The following is a 22,530-nucleotide window of genomic DNA, read 5'->3' as shown; positions in this document are numbered from 1 at the left end:
ATTGAAAAACAAACTGAAATCTTTTAGGTGGAGTGAAGAAAACTGAAAAAACTAAAATGATGTGGTTGCATAAGTGTGCACACCCTCTTATAATTGGGGATGTAGCTGTGTTCAGAATTAAGCAATCACAATCAAAATCATGTTAAATAGGAGTCAGCATACACCGGCCATCATTTAAAGTGCCTCTGATTAACCCCAAATAAAGTTCAGCTGCTCTAGTTGGTCTTTCCTGAAATTTTCTTACTCACATCTCACATCAAAAGCCATGGTCCACAGAGAGCTTCCAAAGCATCAGAGGGATCTCATTATTAAAAGGTATAAGTCAGGAGAAGAGTACAAAAGAATTTCCAAGGCATTAGATATAGCATGGAACACAGTGAAGACAATCATCATCAAACGGAGAAAATATGGCACAACAATGACATTACCAAGAACTGGACCTCACTCCAAGATTGATAAAAATACGAGAAGAAAACTGGTCTGGGAGGCTACCAAGAGGCCTACAGCAACATTAAAGGAGCTGCAGGTATATCTGGCAAGTACTGGCTGTGTGGTACATGTGACAACAATCTCCCGTATTCTTCATATGTCTGGGCTATGGGGTAGAGTGGCAAGACAAAAGCCTTTTTTTATGAAGAAAAACATCCAAGCCAGGCTACATTTTGCAAAAACACATCTGAAGTCTCCCAAAAGCATGTGGGAAAAGGTGTTATGGTCTGATGAAACCAAGGTTGAACTTTTTGGCCATAATTCCAAAAGATATGTTTGGCGCAAAAACAACATTGCACATCACCAAAAGAACACCATACCCACAGTGAAGCATGGTGGTGGCAGCATCATGCCAAGGGGCTGTTTTTCTTCAGCTGGAACTGGGGCCTTAGTTAATCTAGAGCGAATTATGAACAGTTTCAAATACCAGTCAATATTGGCACAAAACCTTCAGGAACTTCATCTTTCAGTATGACAATTACCCAAAGCATACATCCAAATCAGCAAAGGAATGGCTTCACCAGAAGAAGATTAAAGTTTTGGAATGGCCCAGCCAGAGCCCAGACCTGAATCCGATTGAAAATCTGTGGGGTGATCTGAAGAGGGCGGTGCACAGGAGATGCCTTCGCAATCTGACATATTTGGAGTTTTTTTGCAAAGAGTGGGCAAATCTTGCCAAGTCAAAATGTGCCATGCTGAGACTCATACCCAAAAAGACTGAGTGCTGTAATAAAATCAAAAGGTGCTTCAACAAAGTATTAGTTTAAGGCTGTGCACACTTATGCAACCATATTATTTTATTTTTATATTTTTTCTTCCCTCTACCTAAAAGATGTTAGTTTGTTTTTCAATTGAGTTTTACAGTTTATAGGTCACATTAAAGGTGGAAAAAGGTCTGAAATTATTTATCTTTGTCTCATTTTTATTATTATTTTTAATTTTTTTATGACATTTGCTGCTACTTGGTTTTCTTGACCAATCAGATGTTAAATGTATAATCATAACTTACCTGTTATTTCTTGGTCACCTTTGAACCATCTAATATCTGCAGCTGGTTTGCTACCAGATGTTTTACATGTCAGGCGTATTTTATCTCCTTCCATAACTGGGGATGTATATCCAGTAATATGTGGCTTCTCGGGAACTCCTAAACCAATATACAAATACAAATACTCCTTAACCAAGTCCATACAAATATTACATATTATACAAGAATACAAGAAAAATTAATTATATTATAATAAACAGCCGAAACAGCAGAAGACAGAAGATATTACATTATTTTTTTTTTTTAAATGACAGAAAAGTATAAATGTTAAGTATACCTAGTTTATAAACACAGGTACAAATAATAAAAAAGCCTTATCACTAAGGAATTTTTTTTTTTTAGCTAAATAAGAAAGGAAAAAAAGTAGCTATAAAAAAGCTTCTAAATCACTTTAATAATATTTAACATATTCAGACAGTGAACAGCTTTTCAATGAAAAACCTTGATTTTCGATGCAATGCTTGTATGATGCTGAATAACCAGTTCATGTGGAGGATTTAGCAAGACATTTATACTTTGGATCCAAAGATGGGTCTCCTTGGAAAAGCATTAGGCCTCTTGCAAGCGAACATTTTTTTTTTCCATTTCCGTTCCGTTTTTTTCTTTCTGTATACGGACCATTTACGGAACCATTCATTTCAATGGATGCGCAAAAAAAACTCAAGGTACTCTGTGTGCCTTCCGTTTCCGTATTTACGTTTTTCCGTTCAAAGATAGAACATGTCCTATTATTGTCCGCTTAAGGCCTCTTGCATACGACTGTAAAAAACTGATCAGCAAAAAATACGGATGACGTCCGTGTGCATTCTGTTTTTTGTGGAACGGAACAGCTGGCTCCTGATAGAACAGTACTATCCTTGCCTGTTATGCGGACAATAATAGGACATGTTATATCTTTGAACGGAACGAAAAAACTGAAATACGGAAACGGAAGGCATACGGAGTGCCTTCCATTTTTTTGGCGGATCCATTGAAATTAATGGTTCCGTATACGAATGCAAAAAATGGAACGTAAACGGAAAAGAAAAATGTTCGTGTGCAAGAGGCCTAACGGACAAGGATAGTACTGTTCTATCAGGGGCCAGCTATTCCGTTCCGCAAAAAAACGGAATGCACATGGACATCATCCGTATTTTTTGCGGATCCTTATTTTGCGGACCACAAAATACTGAAGAAGCCATAAGGTCGTGTGCAATAGGCCTTAAGCTGAGAAAGTTATTATCCTGAAATACTGTGCTTACATTGGGTAGTTTTTGTCCTTAATGGCAAACTTGTAAAGATTTTTTTTTTTTTGTAAAATAGTCTCTGTAGGCTTAGAAAAAAGCCAGCTTTCACATACTATGCACAAAACCAATTCACTAGCTGGATTAAGTTTAATATGACTGGCATCCAGCATTAGTCCTATTATGTGAAGAATCCTGATATTCTAAAACAAGTGAAGTTCAGGGGCCAAAAAAATAAATAAAAAATCTTTAAAATTGTATAACAGGTTAGGAACATAGTCGTGCTTGCAATAAACTATAGCAATTTCATCTGATTCAGTTGCTGACATTCAATGAATCTCATAAAGTGTTGAGTTTAAGTGTTATTCCCCGGCTTTCGCGATGAATCTCTTTAATTTTTAGTGTCACTGAAATCCTCAGAGGGGAAAAAAGGGAGAGATCATTTAGGGAATAAGGTATAAATGGTGAAGTGATCCCAATAAAACAACAAAAATCTAATAGTTTGCAGCAGAAATGACAGGAACCAAGAAAAACACAAGGCAGAAAAAAAAACAGCTATAAAACTTTCCTTAATTTTAGAGTTTTATGACCATGTCCTTAAGAATATATACACTGCTCAAAAAAAATAAAGGGAACACTTAAACAACACAATGTAACTCCAAGTCAATCACACTTCTGTGAAATCAAACTGTCCACTTAGGAAGCAACACTGAGTGACAATCAATTTCACATGCTGTTGTGCAAATGGGATAGACAACAGGTGGAAATTATAGGCAATTAGCAAGACACCCCCAATAAAGGAGTGGTTCTGCAGGTGGGGACCACAGACCACTTCTCAGTTCCTATGCTTCCTGGCTGATGTTTTGGTCACTTTTAAATGCTGACGGTGCTTTCACTCTAGTGGTAGCATGAGACGGAGTCTACAACCCACACAAGTGGCTCAGGTAGTGCAGCTTATCCAGGATGGCACATCAATGCGAGCTGTGGCAAGAAGGTTTGCTGTGTCTGTCAGCGTAGTGTCCAGAGCATGGAGGCACTACCAGGAGACAGGCCAGTACATCAGGAGACGTGGAGGAGGCCGTAGGAGGGCAACAACCCAGCAGCAGGACTGCTACCTCCGCCTTTGTGCAAGGAGGAACAGGAGGAGCACTGCCAGAGCCCTGCAAAATGACCTCCAGCAGGCCAAAAATGTGCATGTGTCTGCTCAAACGGTCAGAAACAGACTCCATTTGGGTGATATGAGGGCCCGACGTCCACAGGTGGGGGTTGTGCTTACAGCCCAACACCGTGCAGGACATTTGGCATTTGCCAGAGAACACCAAGATTGGCAAATTCGCCACTGGCGCCCTGTGCTCTTAACAGATGAAAGCAGGTTCACACTGAGCACATGTGACAGACGTGACAGAGTCTGGAGACGCTGTGGAGAACGTTCTGCTGCCTGCAACATCCTCCAGCATGACCGGTTTGGCATTGGGTCAGTAATGGTGTGGGGTGGCATTTCTTTGGAGGGCTGCACAGCCCTCCATGTGCTCGCCAGAGGAAGCCTGACTGCCATTAGGTACCGAGATGAGATCCTCAGACCCATTGTGAGACCATATGCTGGTGCGGTTGGCCCTGGGTTCCTCCTAATGCAAGACAATGCTAGACCTCATGTGTCTGGAGTGTGTCAGCAGTTCCTGCAAGACGAAGGCATTGATGCTATGGACTGGCCCGCCTGTTCCCCAGACCTGAATCCAATTGAGCACATCTGGGACATCATGTCTCGCTCTATCCACCAACGTCACGTTGCACCACAGACTGTCCAGGAGTTGGCAGATGTTTTAGTCCAGGTCTGGGAGGAGATCCCTCAGGAGACCGTCCGCCACCTCATCAGGAGCATGCACAGGCATTGTAGGGAGGTCATACAGGCACGTGGAGGCCACACACACTACTGAGCCTCATTTTGACTTGTTTTAAGGACATTACATCAAAGTTGGATCAGCCTGTAGTGTGTTTTTCCACTTAAATTTTGAGTGTGACTCCAAATCCAGACCTCCATGGGTTTAAAAATTTGATTTCCATTTTTTTTATTTTTGTGTGATTTTGTTGTCAGCACATTCACCTATGTAAAGAACAAAGTATTTCAGAAGAATATTTAATTAATTCAGATCTAGGATGTGTTATTTTTGTGTTCCCTTTATTTTTTTGAGCAGTGTAGTTGAAAGGTTTAACTTTCAACTATATATTTTAGTCTATATAACCAAAATGCTGCCTCCTGAGCATAATTGAAGAGTTGCACACAGGAATACAATGAAAGCAGTTGAAGTTGTGATGGGGAAAAAAAAAGGATTTAGAAATAAAATTTGTTAATATATGATTTTTGTAACCAAATGGGTCACACTAAACATAATTTTATTCTGTGGGGAAATATTGACTAGAACTTTAAAGGCTGTGTACACCTTCGGGAGCATTTTTTTAAATTTATTATTGCATTGTACACATTATTAGCTAAAAATATTTTTTTCAATTGGTCTTTCTTTATTAAAAATATGGAGTCCTTTTCTCTGTACAGAGCTGAGATGCTCTACTAGCAGGATCTGAATTCTCTCTGCTTCATCAGCCAGCTAACTTGATGGGCTCCTTATCTCTAATCTCTGACATTATGAACAGTCATTATAGCTCAATTATTATGTTTCTGAGAAGAATGTGGCTTAAATAAGTGATTATGACCTCTTAGTCATTTAGAAATGCAATCAGAAAAAATTGCCACTGAAGGAGTATATTGCCTTTCATTTTATACATTTAAAGGGACTTTGCCTACAGTTTTGACTGTGCTAAATTGTTGACAGCATAGGTAGGAGCTGTGAAGAGAAGTACAAACATAGCTTTTGTGGAGATTTTATTATCAGGAGTAGTGTGAATATGAACATTTGTTTTGCCAGATTCTTAAATGCACTAGTGGTGGAGCTTCCCTATGAAGCCCACTCTGAGATGTACTGGTCTACTCGTTCAATGCTATACCTGTTGCATAGAGCAGAGGGGAGGGGCTGTAAAGCAGCTACATTTGTAGAGCTGTGTGGACTACATAGTGATGCTCCACCTCCAGTGTACTTATGAAACAGAACCTGACAGAATGAATGTTAATAATCAAACTACTACTGACAATAAAAGCTCCACATCAAGTTCGTTTGTACTGCTGTCCACAGTCCCTACCTAGTGCTGTCAACAATTTAGCATGGTCAAAACTAATTATATATTTCCCTTAAATTTCAGATTTTTCTGGGTTAAAGAAGGCCTGTATAAATCTGCTGGATTTCCAATGTGTGGGAGGGCCTCCAGACCCTCCTACAAAGGCTAATATCATGGAAAGAAAAAGTCAGCTAAGTCAGATAAGTAGTCTGCCAGAGATGCCTGGCTGTACCTTTATCCCCTATCACATACACAATATATGAATGCTTGGCCGAGCATACAAGTGTATGAGGAGATTATCATCCACAGTTCGCTCATGTGATTGGTCAGCTTTAGGAGTAAGTGACACTGAGAGAATAACAACATGTTAGTGTGCATACATCTGTTAATCACTGGACCTAAAAACTAACTAAGTTATTCAGCATTTTCCCACAAAACTACATATCAATCTGCTCAGCTATTCCTGCTCTCCAACATGTTGATCTTAGATAGGCTTCCATTTTCAAAGTGATAGGTTCCCCTTAATGATTTTATAGAGAAGGGAACTGGTATCCTAGCTTTGGTGCAAATTAAAGCCATATACAGTATGTAGGTATTATTTGAAAATTATGAGCCATGTAACGTCAAGACTCCATTTTCAGTAGGTTATAGAAAAAAAATATTTGCTGTGCCTCTAGTAAACATTCAATGGTGACCATAAATGTGTCCAACTAATTGTTTCTTAGATTGGCTCTACATATTTGATAGCTTTGTGTTGCCTGAATTTTCATTTAGTTAACATCTACAGTATTTCAACTTCAGTATGCCTTCTGTCAACATCTGTCATTGACAGAAAGTCAGGGGGACACTTTACACATTAGCCTGTTGGCCAAACTTCCAACATGGTCATGAAGATTTATTGCCAGTGTATGGCCAGCTCAGAAAGTAACAATTTGCTTTGGTGAACAGTAGAGGTGAGGGAATTTCTCAAAAATTTGAGTTGCTGGTTCGCCGAATTTTCCTAAAAAATTTGGTTCAATACGAATTTATTTGCGGCGAATCACAATAAAGAACGACTATTTCCTGGCTGCAGAGAGCCTTTATAGTGGTGTAGAACAGCGGTCCCCAACTGCCGGGCCGCGGCCCAGGACCGGGCCCTGGCAGATTGTTTGCCGGGCCGCGGTAATCAGGGCCGTCTTTAACGCGGTACTAGTGAAGTGCTTCCATTATGGAAGCGCTTCATTAGTACAGGAGGACCAGGAAGCGGTGAAGGATCTGTAATCATTGCTTCCTGGTCCTCGGCTCAGCTGTCAGCTGTGCAGGGCTGCGCACAGCGCGAGGGCGCACTGTGACCTCACAGTGTGCGCCACGATACACAGCCTACAGCAGGATAAAGAGGATCGCAATGGTTAGGAGCGGTGGCGTCCAGGAGCAGGAGAGGTAAGTGTTTTATTTTATTTTATTTGTGCTGGGGGCTGACATAAGGCCTGATGGCTGACATGGGGGGCTTATGGCTGACATGGGGGCTGATGGTTGACATGGGTGGCTGATAGCTGACATAAGGGCTCATGGCTGACATAAGGGCTGACGGCTGACATGGGGGCTTATGGCTGACATGGGTGGCTGATGGCTGACATGGGGGCTTATGGCTAACATGGGTGGCTGATGGCTGACATGAGGGCTGGGGGCTGACATATGGCTGACATAAGGGCTGGGGTCTGACATGGGGGGCTTATGGCTGACATGGGGGCTGATGGCTGACATGGGTGGCTGATGGCTGACATAAGGGCTCATGTCTGACATAAGGGCTGGGGGCTGACATGGGGGGCTTATGGCTGACATGGGTGGCTGATGGCTGACATGGGGGCTTATGGCTGACATGGGTGGCTGATGGCTGACATGAGGGCTGGGGGCTGACATATGGCTGACATAAGGGCTGGGGTCTGACATGGGGGGCTTATGGCTGACATGGGGGGCTTATGGCTGACATGGGGGCTGATGGCTGACATGAGGGCTGATGGCTGACATAAGGGCTGGGGGCTGATATGGCTGACATAGGTGGCTTATGGCTGACATGGGGGGCTGATGGCTGACATGGGGGGCTGATGGCTGACGTGAGGGCTGGTGGTTGGCATGAGGGCTGGGGGCTGACATTGGGAACTAATGGCTGACATGGGGGATTGATGGCTGACATGGGGGGCTGATGGCTGACATGGGGGCTGATGGCTGGCTGACATGGGGGCTGACATGAGGGCTGATGGCTGAAATGAGGGCTGGGGGCTGACATACGGGCTGATGGCTGACATAAGGGCTGGGGGCTGACATGGGGGGCTGATGGCTGACATGGAGACTGATAGATGGCTAAAGGTTGGGGGGTTGATCTGAGGCATTGGGGGCCTGATCTGAGGTCTAATTGACATTGGGTCTGATTAGGGCTGTCAGCAGAGGTCTGATTGCGTGTCTAACCTGAGGTGTAATGGAAAATATATTTTTCTTATTGTTCTCCTCTAAAACCTAGGTGCATCTTATAGGGTGAAAAATACGGTCCAGTGCAGCAGAGACCTGTGCAGCAGAGACCCTAATCAGTTTATATAGTCGTTATATAGTGTTATATATTTTAATATGCACTTTGTGTTTAGTTATGCGCTTGAATCAGTCAGCGCCGACTAGCACCCCCTAAGCCCCGCCAACCCCAAGCCCCTCCTCAGAACCCCTGCCCCCTTTCCCCCAACCCGGTCCCTGGGAAAATTGTCTTGCATGAAACTGGTTCTTGGTGCAAAAAATGTTGGGGACCACTGGTGTAGAACACTGTTAGAACAATAACTCCCAAAAAACAGATGCTGTCTGTGGAGCATCTGCCTTCACACAATCAGCATTTGGTCAGTAATCCATCAGTATTGCTAATGCAAAAAAAACAAAACAGGAGTGGATCCAAAACAGAGATGACACGTGAATGGAATATTTGCATATCTTATTTGTTTTCTACCCACTCCTGCTTTTGGCTACCAAATCATAAGCCAATTCTGATGCAAAATAGGGACCATGTCATGCAGGCCATACAGCTATTACATAGACAGGATCCGAAGGATCAGAAAAATGCATCTCATTTTTCCTTCCTTCTGACAGATCAGAAGAAGGGTCAAATAAATGATTATGTTATCCAGACCGAAAGGCAAAATAGTGGCCCAGTCATAAAGTGAGGAGGGTGGGAACAGCATGAGGAGACCACAGAGTGGCCCAATGACAAAGTCTGCAGGTGGCAGCAGCATCAGGAGGAGGCCAAAGAGTGGCATGATGACAGTGTGGAGGAGGCAGCAGCATCAGGAGGCCACAAAGTGGCACAATGACAGAGTGTGGAGGTGTAAGCAGCAACATCAGGAGGAGGCCAAAGGGTGGCACAATGACAATGTGGAGGTAGCAGCAGCAGCCTGCGGAGTCCACAGAGTGGCACAATGACAGAGTGTGGAGGTGGAAGCAGCAACATCAGGAGGAGGCCATAGGGTGGCACAATGACAATGTGGAGGTAGAAGCAGCAGCCTGTGGAGTCCACAGAGTGGCACAATGACAGAGTGTGGAGGTGGCAGCAGCAGCATCATAAGGAGGCCACAGAGTGGCACAATAATAGTGTGGAGGTAGCAGCAGCATTAGAAGGCCACAGAGTAGCACAATGACAGAGTGTGGAGATGGCGGCATCAGCAGCATCAGGAGGAGACCACAGGGAGGCACAATGACAGTGTGGAGGTGGCAACAGCTGCATCAGGAGGCCACAGAGTGGCACAATGACAGAGTGTGGAGGTGGTGGCAGAAGCAGCATCAGGAGGAGGCCATAGGGTGGCACAATAATAGTGTGGAGGTGGCATCAGCAGCATCAGGCGACCTGAGTGATGAGGTGACAACAGCATCAGGAGGCCACAGAGTGACCCTTTGACAGTGTGGTGAGGTGGGTGGCAATACCAATATCATCTGAAGATGGTGGGTAAAAGAAGGAGCACTTGGCATCAAATGTGTGGCATCAGAATAGTAGCTGAGGCAGGTAGCCAAAAGAAACCAGTCTTTTTTGTCAAAGTGTTGGTTTGGCACCATGGATGATCTAGTCTGGTGCATCAGGCATTGGTGGGTGGATATCCTGGCTGATCCACGCCTGATTCATCTTGACAAAGGTCAGTCTCTCCACATTTTGGGTGGACAGGCGAATTCTTCTTGGGGTGACTATGGCGACCACCGCACTAAACACCCACTCTGATGCCACACTACTGGCCGGGTAGGACAGCAAACTTTGCCAGTTACAGCCAAAAATCCAGTTTGGCTGCCCATTAGTCCAGCTGATCTTCAATGAGTGGTGGCAGGGTGCTGTCCAAGTATGCCACCACCTGCTGGTTAACGTCTTGCTCCAGGTATAGCTGCTGCTGAATATTTTCTTCACTAGGAGGGTTTAGAAAGCTGCTCATCAGCGATTCTAGACTCAATTTGCTGCTAATGGAGCTGGAACTGATCCTACCCCCTCACCCTGCCACAGCAGCCATGGCAGAGGAACGTGAGCGCAGAAGGCTCCCCGGTCAGACCTGCGAAAGGATAGATGCTGGCGCAAATAGGCAGCGGCCAACTGACTACATAGAATGTTTCTATAATTTTCAGTTTGTCCTCCCTCTGAGCGGGTGTTTGAAAGGCCCCTTTATTTTGGACCGATAGCGAGTGTCCAACAAGATGGAAAGCCAGAAGTCATCCCTATGCCGAATGGTGACAATTCGGCTGTCACTACGCAAGCAAGTAAGCATGCATCGGGCCATTTGTGCAAGTGACCCAGAGGGACTCCCTACCTCCATCTTCACTGCATACTGCCATGGTGTGTCTGGGTCCTCTGCCTCATCTTCCTTATCACCCTGTAGTTCCTCTGGCTCCTGCTCCACCTCTCCTGTCACCTGTCTATAAAAACCACCCATTTTGCTGCACATTGCTTGTGCTCTAATGTTCTCCTCCTCCTTCAGTGCAGCCCCCACAGGGCTCATGTGGCAGTGAGATCTAGGCGCCACGTCTCCAGTCCCCTGACCAGCCAGATTTACCAGTATCTGTTCCAGGACATGAAGCAGTGGAATCCCGTAGTCCTGGCGACTGACAAATAACGTGGTCTACCCAAAGGGCCTGAGCAAACAGCAGGTGTACAGGTATCCCGCATATGAGCATTACCATCATCAGGATCTGTTCATACTGGCAGGAATTAGGGAAAGGCCTAGGAATTACTAGGAGGTCACCATCCCTTACCCTTAGCTTTTGAGGCCTAGACTGTTGTATATTTCTTTTGTGTGTATCTGGTGTTTTCCCATTCCCCATTACCCGTGACACATAGGGTGGAATTCCAATATGTGAAAAAGTCGCATATCAGCCTATGTTGGGGCATGTTGGAGGGTGTGCTTGGCGGTGTACGACTGGCTGAAGTGCATGCAAAGTTTTCTGGCTATTTTTTAGGATGTTTTGCAGATGGGTGGAAGACTTCAAGAACCTCTTGACAATCAGATTGAACACGTGCACCATGCAGGGCGCATGGCTCAGCCCTCCTTGACGCACCGCTGACACCATGTTATTTTCGTTGTTGGTCACCATGGTTCAGATTTTCAGTTGTTGCGGAGAAAGACAGTATTCGATTTCTTGATGAAGGACACAGAGTAGTTCTCCTCCTGTGTGACTCTGTTCGCCCAGGCAAACGAGGTGCAGAACGGCGTGACACCTTCGTGCCCTGCACATGTGGTAAGCTGGAGGGGCACTGTGAATTGTCCCTGCATTGCAGGCTGAAGACATGGTGGAGGATGAGAAGGTAGAGGCGGACATTTTCGCAGGACCAGCGGCGTGAAAACGTGGAGGCGGAAGTGGCGTCACCTGGCCGAGTTGCTGGTGTGGATGTGCAGGAACCACAATCACTCAATGGGCTGTAAAGAACATGTATTGTCCCTGACCGGAGTTACAGCTTCACGCGTCGGCACTGCCATGCAGTTTGGCAGACACCGACAAGCTCAAGGACTGGCCCACCTTCTGTTCTACATGTGTGTGCAGGGCTGGTACTGCCTTTTTGGCAAATAAATTATGGATTGGGACTCTCTATCTTGGCTCGGCACAAGCTATCAGTTCTCTGAAAGGTGCAGAGTCCACCACTTGGAAAGGGAGGGACTGCAGCACCAGCAACTTGGCCAGGAGCACATTCATCTTCTGCGCTGTTGGATGAGTGCACGCATACTGTTGTCTCTTGGCAATTGCTTGAATAACTAATTGCAACTGGTGTGATATACCTGTTGCCCCCCAAAAAAACTGATTGAGGGCTGTGATATACCTATAATATACTTTCTAACATAGAGAGTATATTATAGTCCATTTGTATTGTGCAGTAGTTGTGTGCTGTTCTGATGTGATACCGCAGGTATATAGAGGGACAAGCGTTATTGGAACAACTATTTTCAATGGGTGTGATATACCTGTTGCCCCCAAAAAAACGGATTGAGGGGTGCAATATACCTGCTTCCACAAAATACTGATTAAGGGGTTTGATATATCTGCTTCCACTGAATACTGATTGAGGGGTGCGATATACCTGCTTTCACCAAATATTGATTCAGGGGTTCTATATACCTGTTTACACAAAATACTGATTGAGGGATGCAATATACCTGCTTCTGCAAAATACAGATTAAGGGGTTATATATACCTGCTTCCACATAATACTGATTGAGGGGTGCAATATACCTGCTTCCACCAAATATTGATTCAGGTGTTCTATATACCTGTTTCCACAAAATACTGATTGAGGGGTGGGATATACCTGATTCTACAAAATACTTATTAAGGGGTTCTATATACCTGCTTCCACAAAATACTGATTGAGGGGTGCGATATACTGGATTCCACCAAATACTGATTGAGGCCTGCAATTTACCTGCTTCCACAAATACTGCTCTTCTCTAGGGACTTTGGCACAGGGTCATTTTGAAAATGACAGGCAGAGGAAGAGGCAGGCCGTTCTGCACGGGTGATAGGTGTCGGGCAGGTGCACCAGGCCGGAGCCTAAGTGGAAAGTTGCAGAAGGTGCGTGCAATTACGTTAAAGGACGCACCAGAGCTGGTTGAGTGGCTTACTCAGCCTTCTGCTTCTGCACCCTCCTCATCCTCTGTATCTGCACCCTCCCCACTCTTTGCTGTGTGCACCCCCAAAGACACCACCACCACCAAAGACCCTCCACTCGAGTCAGAGGAATTATTTTCGCATCCATTCCCAGACCTTACCAATGCACAGCCATTCTTGGCATCGGATCAGGAAGAGGAGGTAGCAACGGCCGCCACCCAGCGGTCTGATGAAAATACCCAGATCAGCCAAGTAGGGTGGTCCCCGCTGTTGCTGCCTTCTCCGAGATCTCTAATGTCAGTGGTGGTGAAGGTGACGATGATGACGTGTCGATGGACATCACGTGGGTGCCCACAAGAGAGGAAGAGGAGGGAAGTTCAGAGGGAGAGACGGAGCAGCAGATAGTGAGGAGAAGGAGGAGAAGCAGGCAGAAATCACAGTGCATAGTATGCAAAAAGCAGAATGCAAATGTATCTGGAGTGAGCCATCCAACATGCACGGTCAATTAGGGTGCTCCCAGGACGCCGGAACATGGCACCGCAATGTGAGCTTTTTTTAACGTGTCAGCTGCTGACAAAAGTGTTGCCATCTGCAGCCTATGCTGTCATGGCATAAGTCCCGGTAAGCCCAACACTCACCTAGGGACGACCGCCTTAAGAAGGCACCTGGCCTCCAATCACTGAGCCCAGTGGGAGCAATGCCATCAGAACCCACAATGCCACACTCCCGGTGCTCCACATCCTGCCTCTTCTCCTTCTCCTCTCTCCTCCCATTTGTCCTCCACTCCAACTTCCACCGTGCTGGTGTCACGTTCATCTGGCACAAGGCAGGCTTCCGTGGCCCAAATGTTCAAGCATAAAAAGTTTATGACGCCGGATAACCCTCTTGCCCAACGGCTGACCGCTGGCTTGTCGGAACTGCTAGCCCGCCAACTACTGCCATATAAACTGGTGGACTCGGAGGCCTTTAGAAAATTTGTTTCCTTTGGCACACCGCAAAAGAAGGTCCCCAGAAGGAAATATTTCTCCCAGAACGGCATCCCAGAGCTACAGTATATGGCCATGCTCTGCAACAATTGAATATATCTCTATCACACAGTGTCGGTAACAAGATTCATCTGACCACAGACATGTGGTCTAGCAAACACAGGCAGGGAAGGTACATAACTTTTACTGCCCAGTGGGTGAACATTCTGACGGCTGTCAAGCATGTAACCTGTGTCACCCGTGTGGATTTGGTGTTACTGCCACGGATTGCATGCAGGCCTGCCTCTTCTTCTCCTCCTCCCACTCCATCCTCCGTCTCCTCATCGGTTGACTTCTCCTTTTCCACTGCTACCGCCTCTTCCATTGCACCGCCCAAGCTCCCCAGAACCTATTCGACTTGCCAGGTGAGACGTTGCCATGCTGTGCTGCGGTTGTTGTACCTGAAAGCCAAAAGCCACACCGGTCCTGCACTGCTTTCAGCTCTGTGGTCACAGGCCGATCAGTGGCTAACCGCACTCAATTTGACAGTTGGTAAAGTGGTGTGCGACAACAGTGCCAATCTGCTGAGCATACTGATAAAGGGCAAAATGACACACATGCCGTGCATGGCACACGTCCTGAACTTAGTCATGCAGCATTGCCAAATAGCAGAACCAGATAAGATACATAAAAAAACAGGTTAAAGGTTAATATGTAAAACATATGGTATATAACCATGTATAGAAAATAAAAATAGAAAGAAAAAAAATGAGAAGGATCAATAAGGTAGTATTAAATCGTGTCTACGATTTAAACCATTCGGAATGCAGGAACCCATTAGAAAAATCCAATACGATTCTCTATTCAGCAATAGAGAATCGTATTGGATTTTTCGAATGGGTTCCTGCATTCCGAATGGTTTAAATCGTAGACACAATTTAATACTAAATTATTGATCCTTCTCATTTTTTCTTTCTATTTTTATTTTGTATACATGGTTATATACCATATGTTTTACATATTAACCTTTAACCAGTTTTTTTATGTATCTTATCTTGTTCTGCTATGTGAGGGTGTGGCTATGACTGATTGTGGCCATCTGTTTAGCACTTTCTTGCGCTCCAGCTGGTCACTATTTAGTCCTGGCTCACATTATCCTCCTTTGTCATGAGTAAGGATCTATATTGTTAAAGATCTGAAACGCGTAGACTGGATGTACTTGGTTTTATTGCACTGTATCATTAAAAGACTCCACGTTATTTGGAAGCTGGACCGTTTTCTTTTCTCTGAATATATACCCTCATGCCAAGGTTCCTGGCCTGGTCTGTGCATCCTCCTTTTGCCTCAGGTGAGCGCACCAATTTTGTTTTTTTGCAAGAAGATGGCGGTTTGAAGATGTGTTGGTCACTTCAGATATGAGATCATTCTTGCAGCCAACTCATTGAGAGTAGCCCTCCGGATCCAGCCTCAGGGAATGACTAGACCAACAGGTGTCCGACTACATCGGGTTAACGGCCGTTGTGGACGATCTGAGAAACGAGGAACCCCTAGACTATTGGGTGTGCAAGCTTGACCTGTGGCCCGAGCTGGCACAATTTGCCATGGAACTCTTGGCTTGCCCCTCGTAGAGTGTCCTGTCTGAAAGGATGTTCAGCACAGCAGGAGGGATCGTGACCGATAAGCGCACTCGCCTAGCTCATTTATAAAAATGAATGATGCATTAATCTCGGAGAAAATCAACACCTGTGATGACCACATGTAATTGAATTTCCTCATGCCAGCCCACACATATTCGCCACCCCCCCAGAACAAAGAATGGTCCTTGTATTATGTATATACAGAGGCATAAAAGGCCTTTTCTGTCAGGTGAATGCCTCATTTTGGGGGCCTCTACTCCAGTGGCCTACAGTAAAAATTTTATCCAGTGATTGCCTATTGTACCTCCAACCACATCATCACAAGTTATTTTCTGTCAGGCGAATGCTAAATTTTTGGGGCCTATACTGACCTAGAGCAAAATTGTTATCCACTGACCGTCTAATATATCTCCATTCACATAATCACTTGTTCTTTTCTGTCAGATGAATGCCTAATTTTTGGGGCCTATACTCCACTGGCCTACAGTAAACTTGCTATCCATGGACCACCTAATATACCTCCAGCCACATAATCACTTGTTTTTTTCTGTCCGGTGAATTCATAATGTTTGGGGCCTGTACTCCACTGGCCTGCAGTAAAATTGTTATCCACTAACCGCCTAATGTACCTCTAGCCCCATAATCACTTGTTCTTTTCTGTCTGGTGAATGCTTAATGTTTGGGGCCTATACTACACCTGCCTACAGTAAAAATGTTTTCCACTGACCGCCTAATATACCTCCAGTCACATAATTACTTCTTCTTTTATGTCAGGTGAATGCCTATATTTTGGGGCCTATACTCCACTGTCCTACAGTCAAATTGTTTATCAGTGACCACCTAATGTACCTGCAGCACATAATCACTTGTTCTTTTCTGTCAGGTGAATGCCTAATTCTTGGGACCTGTACTCCACTGGCCTACAGTTAAATTGTTATCCACTGACCGCCTAATATACCTCCAGCCACATAATCACTTGTTCTTTTATGTCAGGTGAATGCATAATTTTTGGAACCTGTCATTCACCTGACAGAAAAGAACAAGTGATTATGTGGCTGGAAGTATATTAGGCATTCAGTGGATAACAATTTTACTGTAGGCCAGTGGAGTACAGGTCCCAAAAATTAGGCATTCACCTGACATAAAAGAACAAGTGATTATGTGGCTGGAAGTATATTAGACGGTCAGTAGATAACAATTTTACTGCAGGCCAGTGGAGTATATGCCCCACACATTAGGCATTCACCGGACATAAAAGAACAAGTGATTATGTGGCAGGAGATACAGTACAGACCAAAAGTTTGGACACACCTTCTCATTCAAAGAGTTTTCTTTATTTTCATGACTATGAAGGCATCAAAACTATGAATTAACACATGTGGAATTATATACATAACAAACAAGTGTGAAACAACTGAAAATATGTCATATTCTAGGTTCTTCAAAGTAGCCACCTTTTGCTTTGATTACTGCTTTGCACACTCTTGGCATTCTCTTGATGAGTTTCAAGAGGTAGTCCCCTGAAATGGTCTTCCAACAGTCTTGAAGGAGTTCCCAGAGATGCTTAGCACTTGTTGGCCCTTTTGCCTTCACTCTGCGGTCCAGCTCACCTCAAACCATCTCGATTGGGTTCAGGTCCGGTGACTGTGGAGGCCAGGTCATCTGGCGCAGCACCCCATCACTCTCCTTCATGGTCAAATAGCCCTTACTTTCAAAGTTTTCCCAATTTTTCATCTGACTGACTGACCTTCATTTATTAAAGTAATGATGGCCACTCGTTTTTCTTTACTTAGCTGCTTTTTTCTTGCCATAATACAAATTCTAACAGTCTATTCAGTAGGACTATCAGCTGTGTATCCACCTGACTTCTCCTCAACGCCACTGATGGTCCCAACCCCATTTATAAGGCAAGAAATCCCACTTATTAAACCTGACAGGGCACACCTGTGAAGTGAAAACCATTTCAGGGGACTACCTCTTGAAGCTCATCAAGAGAATGCCAAGAGTGTGCGAAGCAGTGATCAAAGCAAAAGGTGGCTACTTTGAAGAACCTAGAATATGACATATTTTCTGTTGTTTCACACTTGTTTGTTATGTATATAATTCCACATGTGTTAATTCATAGTTTTGATGCCTTCAGTGTGAATCTACAATTTTCATAGTCATGAAAATAAAGAAAACTCTTTGAATGAGAAGGTGTGTCCAAACTTTTGGTCTGTACTGTACATTAGGCCTTCACTGAAAAAATAAGGCATTCACCTGACAGAAAAGAATTGGCCTACAGTAAAATTGTTATCCACTGACCGCCTAATATATCTCCAGCCACAAAATCACTTGTTCTTTTCTGTCAGATGAATGCATAATTTTTTTTTTACCTGTACTCCACTGGCCTACAATAAAATTGTCATGCACTGACCGTATAATATTCCTTCAGCCACATAATCACTTGTCCTTTTCTGTCAGGTGAATGCATAATTTTGGCTCCAGCAGGGCAGATTTTTTAGAGTTTCCCTTTAAGACCCATAAAAATACCCCCTGATTAAAATACATATTTTTTGTGGGAATTTATGCCATTGATCCCCCTCTGGTATGTCCAAAAAAGGCTGTCATTTTCTCAGTTCACCACACAACGGCAAACACATTTTTTCTGTGCCACTAATACACGACAAAAAGGGCTATAGAACATACACTCACCTAAAGAATTATACTAATACGGTGTTAGACCCCCTTTTGCCTTCAGAACTGCCTTAACTCTACGTGGTATTGATTCAACAAGGTGCTGATAGCATTCTTTAGAAATGTTTGACCATATTGATAGGATAGCATCTTGCAGTTGATGGAGATTTGAGGGATGCACATCCAGGGCACGAAGCTCCCGTTCCACCACATCCCAAAGATGCTATTGGGTTGAGATCTGGTGACTGTGGGGGCAATTTTAGTACAGTGAACTCATTGTCATGTTCAAGAAACCAATTTGAAATGATTTGAGCTTTGTGACATGGTGCATTATCCTGCTGGAAGTAGCCATCAGAGGATGGATACATGTTCTCATTCTGTTTACGCCAAATTCGGACTCTACCATTTGAATGTCTCAACAGAAATCGAGACTCATCAGACAAGGCAACATTTTTCCAGTCTTCAACAGTCCAATTTTGGTGAGCTCGTGCAAATTGTAGCCTCTTTTTCCTATTTGTAGTGGAGATGAGTGGTACCCGGTGGGGTCCTCTGCTGTTGTAGCCCATCCGCCTCATGGTTGTGCGTGTTGTGGCTTCACAAATGCTTTGCTGCATACCTCGGTTGTAACGAGTGGTTATTTCAGTCAACGTTGCTCTTCTATCAGCTTGAATCAGTCAGCCCATTCTCCTCTGACCTCTAGCATCCACAAGGCATTTTTGCCCACAGGACTGCCGCATACTGGATGTTTTACCCTTTTCACACCATTCTTTGTAAACCCTAGAAATGGTTGTGCGTGAAAATCCCAGTAACTGAGCAGATTGTGAAATACTCAGACCGGCCTGTCTGGCACCAACAACCATGCCACGCTCAAAATTGCTTAAATCACCTTTCTTTCCCATTCTGACATTCAGTTTGAAGTTCAGGACCACACCCCTAAATGCATTGAAGCAACTGCCATGTGATTGGTTGACTAGATAATTGCATTAATGAGAAATAGAACAGGTGTTACTAATAATTCTTTAGGTGAGTGTATAACTGCACCGCTGAACAGCAAATAATATATAATTTTATGCCACTAATATACGCCAAAAAGGGCTTTAGAAAATATAACTGCACCGCTGAACAGCAAATAATTTTTTTTTGCCGCTGATACATGCCAAAAAGGACTGTAATTTTCTCACTTCACCACACAACGCAAAAACATTATTTTGTGCCACTAATAAACACCAAAAAGGGTTTTACAACATATAAGTGCACCGCTAATCGGCAAATAATATATATTTTTTTGCCACTAATACGTGCCAAAAAGGGCTTTAGAGCATGTAACTGCACTGCTGAACATCAAATAGGCTCTTATTTTTTTCTACGCAAAAACGCCACAAAGTGCTTCAGAACATATAACTGCACCGCTGAACGGCAAATAATATATATTTTTTTGCCACTAACACACAGCAAAAATTGCTTTACAACATATAACTGCACCGCTAAACGGCAAATAATATATACACTGCTCAAAAAAGTAAAGGGAACACTTAAACAACACAATGTAACTCCAAGTCAATCACACTTCTGTGAAATCAAACTGTCCACTTAGGAAGCAACACTGAGTGACAATCAATTTCACATGCTGTTGTGCAAATGGGATAGACAACAGGTGGAAATTATAGGCAATTAGCAAGACACCCCCAATAAAAGAGTGGTTCTGCAGGTGGTAACCACAGACCACTTCTCAGTTCCTATGCTTCCTGGCTGATGTTTTGGTCAATTTTGAATGCTGGCGGTGCTTTCACTCTAGTGGTAGCATGAGACGGAGTCTACAACCCACACAAGTGGCTCGGGTAGTGCAGCTTATCCAGGATGGCACATCAATGCGAGCTGTGGCAAGAAGGTTTGCTGTGTCTGTCAGCGTAGTGTCCAGAGCATGGAGGCGCTACCAGGAGACAGGCCAGTACATCAGGAGACATGGAGGAGGCCGTAGGAGGGCAACAACCCAGCAGCAGGACCGCTACCTCCACCTTTGTGCAAGGAGGAACAGGAGGAGCACTGCCAGAGCCCTGCAAAATGACCTCCAGCAGGCCACAAATGTGCATGTGTCTGCTCAAACGGTCAGAAACAGACTCCATGAGGGTGATATGAGGGCCCGACGTCCACAGGTGGGGGTTGTGCTTACAGCCTAACACCGTGCAGGATGTTTGGCATTTGCCAGAGAACACCAAGATTGGCAAATTTGCCACTGGTGCCCTGTGCTCTTCACAGATGAAAGCAGGTTCACACTGAGCACATGTGACAGATGTGACAGAGTCTGGAGACGCCGTGGAGAACGTTCTGCTGCCTGCAACATCCTCCAGCATGACCGGTTTGGCATTGGGTCAGTAATGGTGTGGGGTGGCATTTCTTTGGAGGGCCGCACAGCCCTCCATGTGCTCGCCAGAGGTAGCCTGACTGCCATTAGGTACCGAGCTGAGATCCTTCGACCCCTTGTGAGACCATATGCTGGTGCGGTTGGCCCTGGGTTCCTCCTAATGCAAGACAATGCTAGACCTCATGTGGCTGGAGTGTGTCAGCAGTTCCTTCAAGACGAAGGCATTGATGCTATGGACTGGCCTGCCCGTTCCCCAGACCTGAATCCAATTGAGCACATCTGGGACATCATGTCTCGCTCTATCCACCAACGTCACGTTGCACCACAGACTGTCCAGGAGTTGGCAGATGCTTTAGTCCAGGTCTGGGAGGAGATCCCTCAGGAGACCGTCCGCCACCTCATCAGGAGCATGCACAGGCGTTGTAGGGAGGTCATACAGGCACGTGGAGGCCACACACACTACTGAGCCTCATTTTGACTTGTTTTAAGGACATTACATCAAAGTTGGATCAGCCTGTAGGGTGTTTTTCCACTTTAATTTTGAGTGTGACTCCAAATCCAGACCTCCATGGGTCAGCACATTCAACTATGTAAAGAACAAAGTATTTCAGAAAAATATTTAATTAATTCAGATCTAGGATGTGTTATTTTTGTGTTTCCTTTATTTTTTTGAGCAGTATATATATATATTTTTTTTTGCCACTAATACACACCAAAAAGGGCTGTAATTTTTTCACTTCTCCACACAACAGCAGCTGGCGGCTCATTGGCTGCATGCATGGCATTGTGGGTGGTCTCTCATTCCTAGAGTTCCTTGCTCCATGTCCTAATACAGTCCTGATCAAAAGTTTAAGACCACTTGAAAAATGGCAAAAAAATCATATTTAGCATGGCTGGATCTTAACAAGGTTCCAAGTAGAGCTTTAACATGCAACAAGAAGAAATGGGAGTGAGACAAAACATTTTTTGAGCATTCAATTTAATAAAAACAACAAATAAACTGAAACAGGCAGTTTTTCAGCTGATCAAAAGTTTAGGACCACACCTCCAAAAAAAAACTAAACCCCCCCCAAAACAGAAATCCAACTTCCAGACATGAACTCAGTAATGAGTAGCTCCGCCATTATTGTTTATCACTTCAAAAATTCATTTCGGCATGCTTGATGCAAGCGTTTCCATGAGGTGAGTGGGAAAATTTCTCCAAGTGGTGAAGCCGCATGAAGGCCATCTACTGTCTGGAACTGTTGTCCATTTTTGTAAACTTCCCTTGCCATCCATCCCCAAAGGTTCTGAATTGGATTTAGATCAGGGGAACACGCAGGATGGGCCAAAAGAGTGATGTTATTCTCCTGGAAGAAGTCCCAGGAAGTCCTATTGAAAAACCCAGTCGTTACCACACAGACGAGGGCCCTCAGTCATGAGGAATGCTCTCTGCAACATCTGGACATAGCCAACGGCCGTTTGACGCCCCTGCACTTCCTGATGCTCCATTGTTCCACTGAAGGAAAAAGGCCCCCAGACCATTTTGGCGCCCCCTCCACTGTGGCGCGTAGAAAACATCTCAGGTGGGATCTGCTTGTCATGCCAGTAACGTTGGAAACCATCAGGACCATTAAGGTTAAATTTTTTCTGATCAGAGAAAAAAACTTTCTTCCACCTTTGAATGTCCCATGTTTGGTGCTCTCTTGCAAAGTCCAAACGAGCAGTTCTGTGGCATTCAAGGAGACGAGGTCTTTGAAGACTTTTTTTGTTTTTGTAACCCTTCAGTCTCAAATGACGTCTGATGGTTATGGGGCTGCAGTCAGCACCAGTAAGGGCCTTAATTTGGGTCGAGGATCGTCCAGTGTCTTGACGGACAGCCAATTGGATCCTCCGGCTC

At 44.5% G+C, this 22,530-nt stretch overlaps 1 protein-coding gene across 1 annotated transcript in view; it reads right to left on the bottom strand.

The window, feature by feature from the left end:
• CADM2 (cell adhesion molecule 2) overlaps positions 1–22,530 on the bottom strand; it is a 425,691-nt gene that overhangs the window by 295,105 nt on the left and 108,056 nt on the right. The window contains exon 4 of the mRNA XM_040422100.1: positions 1,499–1,636. Coding sequence (XP_040278034.1) covers positions 1,499–1,636 — 138 coding nt within the window. The remainder of the gene's footprint in view (positions 1–1,498; positions 1,637–22,530) is intronic.

Source organism: Bufo bufo, chromosome 3 (assembly GCF_905171765.1).
Source record: "Bufo bufo chromosome 3, aBufBuf1.1, whole genome shotgun sequence".
Classification (NCBI taxonomy): domain Eukaryota; kingdom Metazoa; phylum Chordata; class Amphibia; order Anura; family Bufonidae; genus Bufo; species Bufo bufo.
Note: the sequence above shows the minus strand (reverse complement) of the source record. Positions and strands in the feature narration are given on the sequence as shown.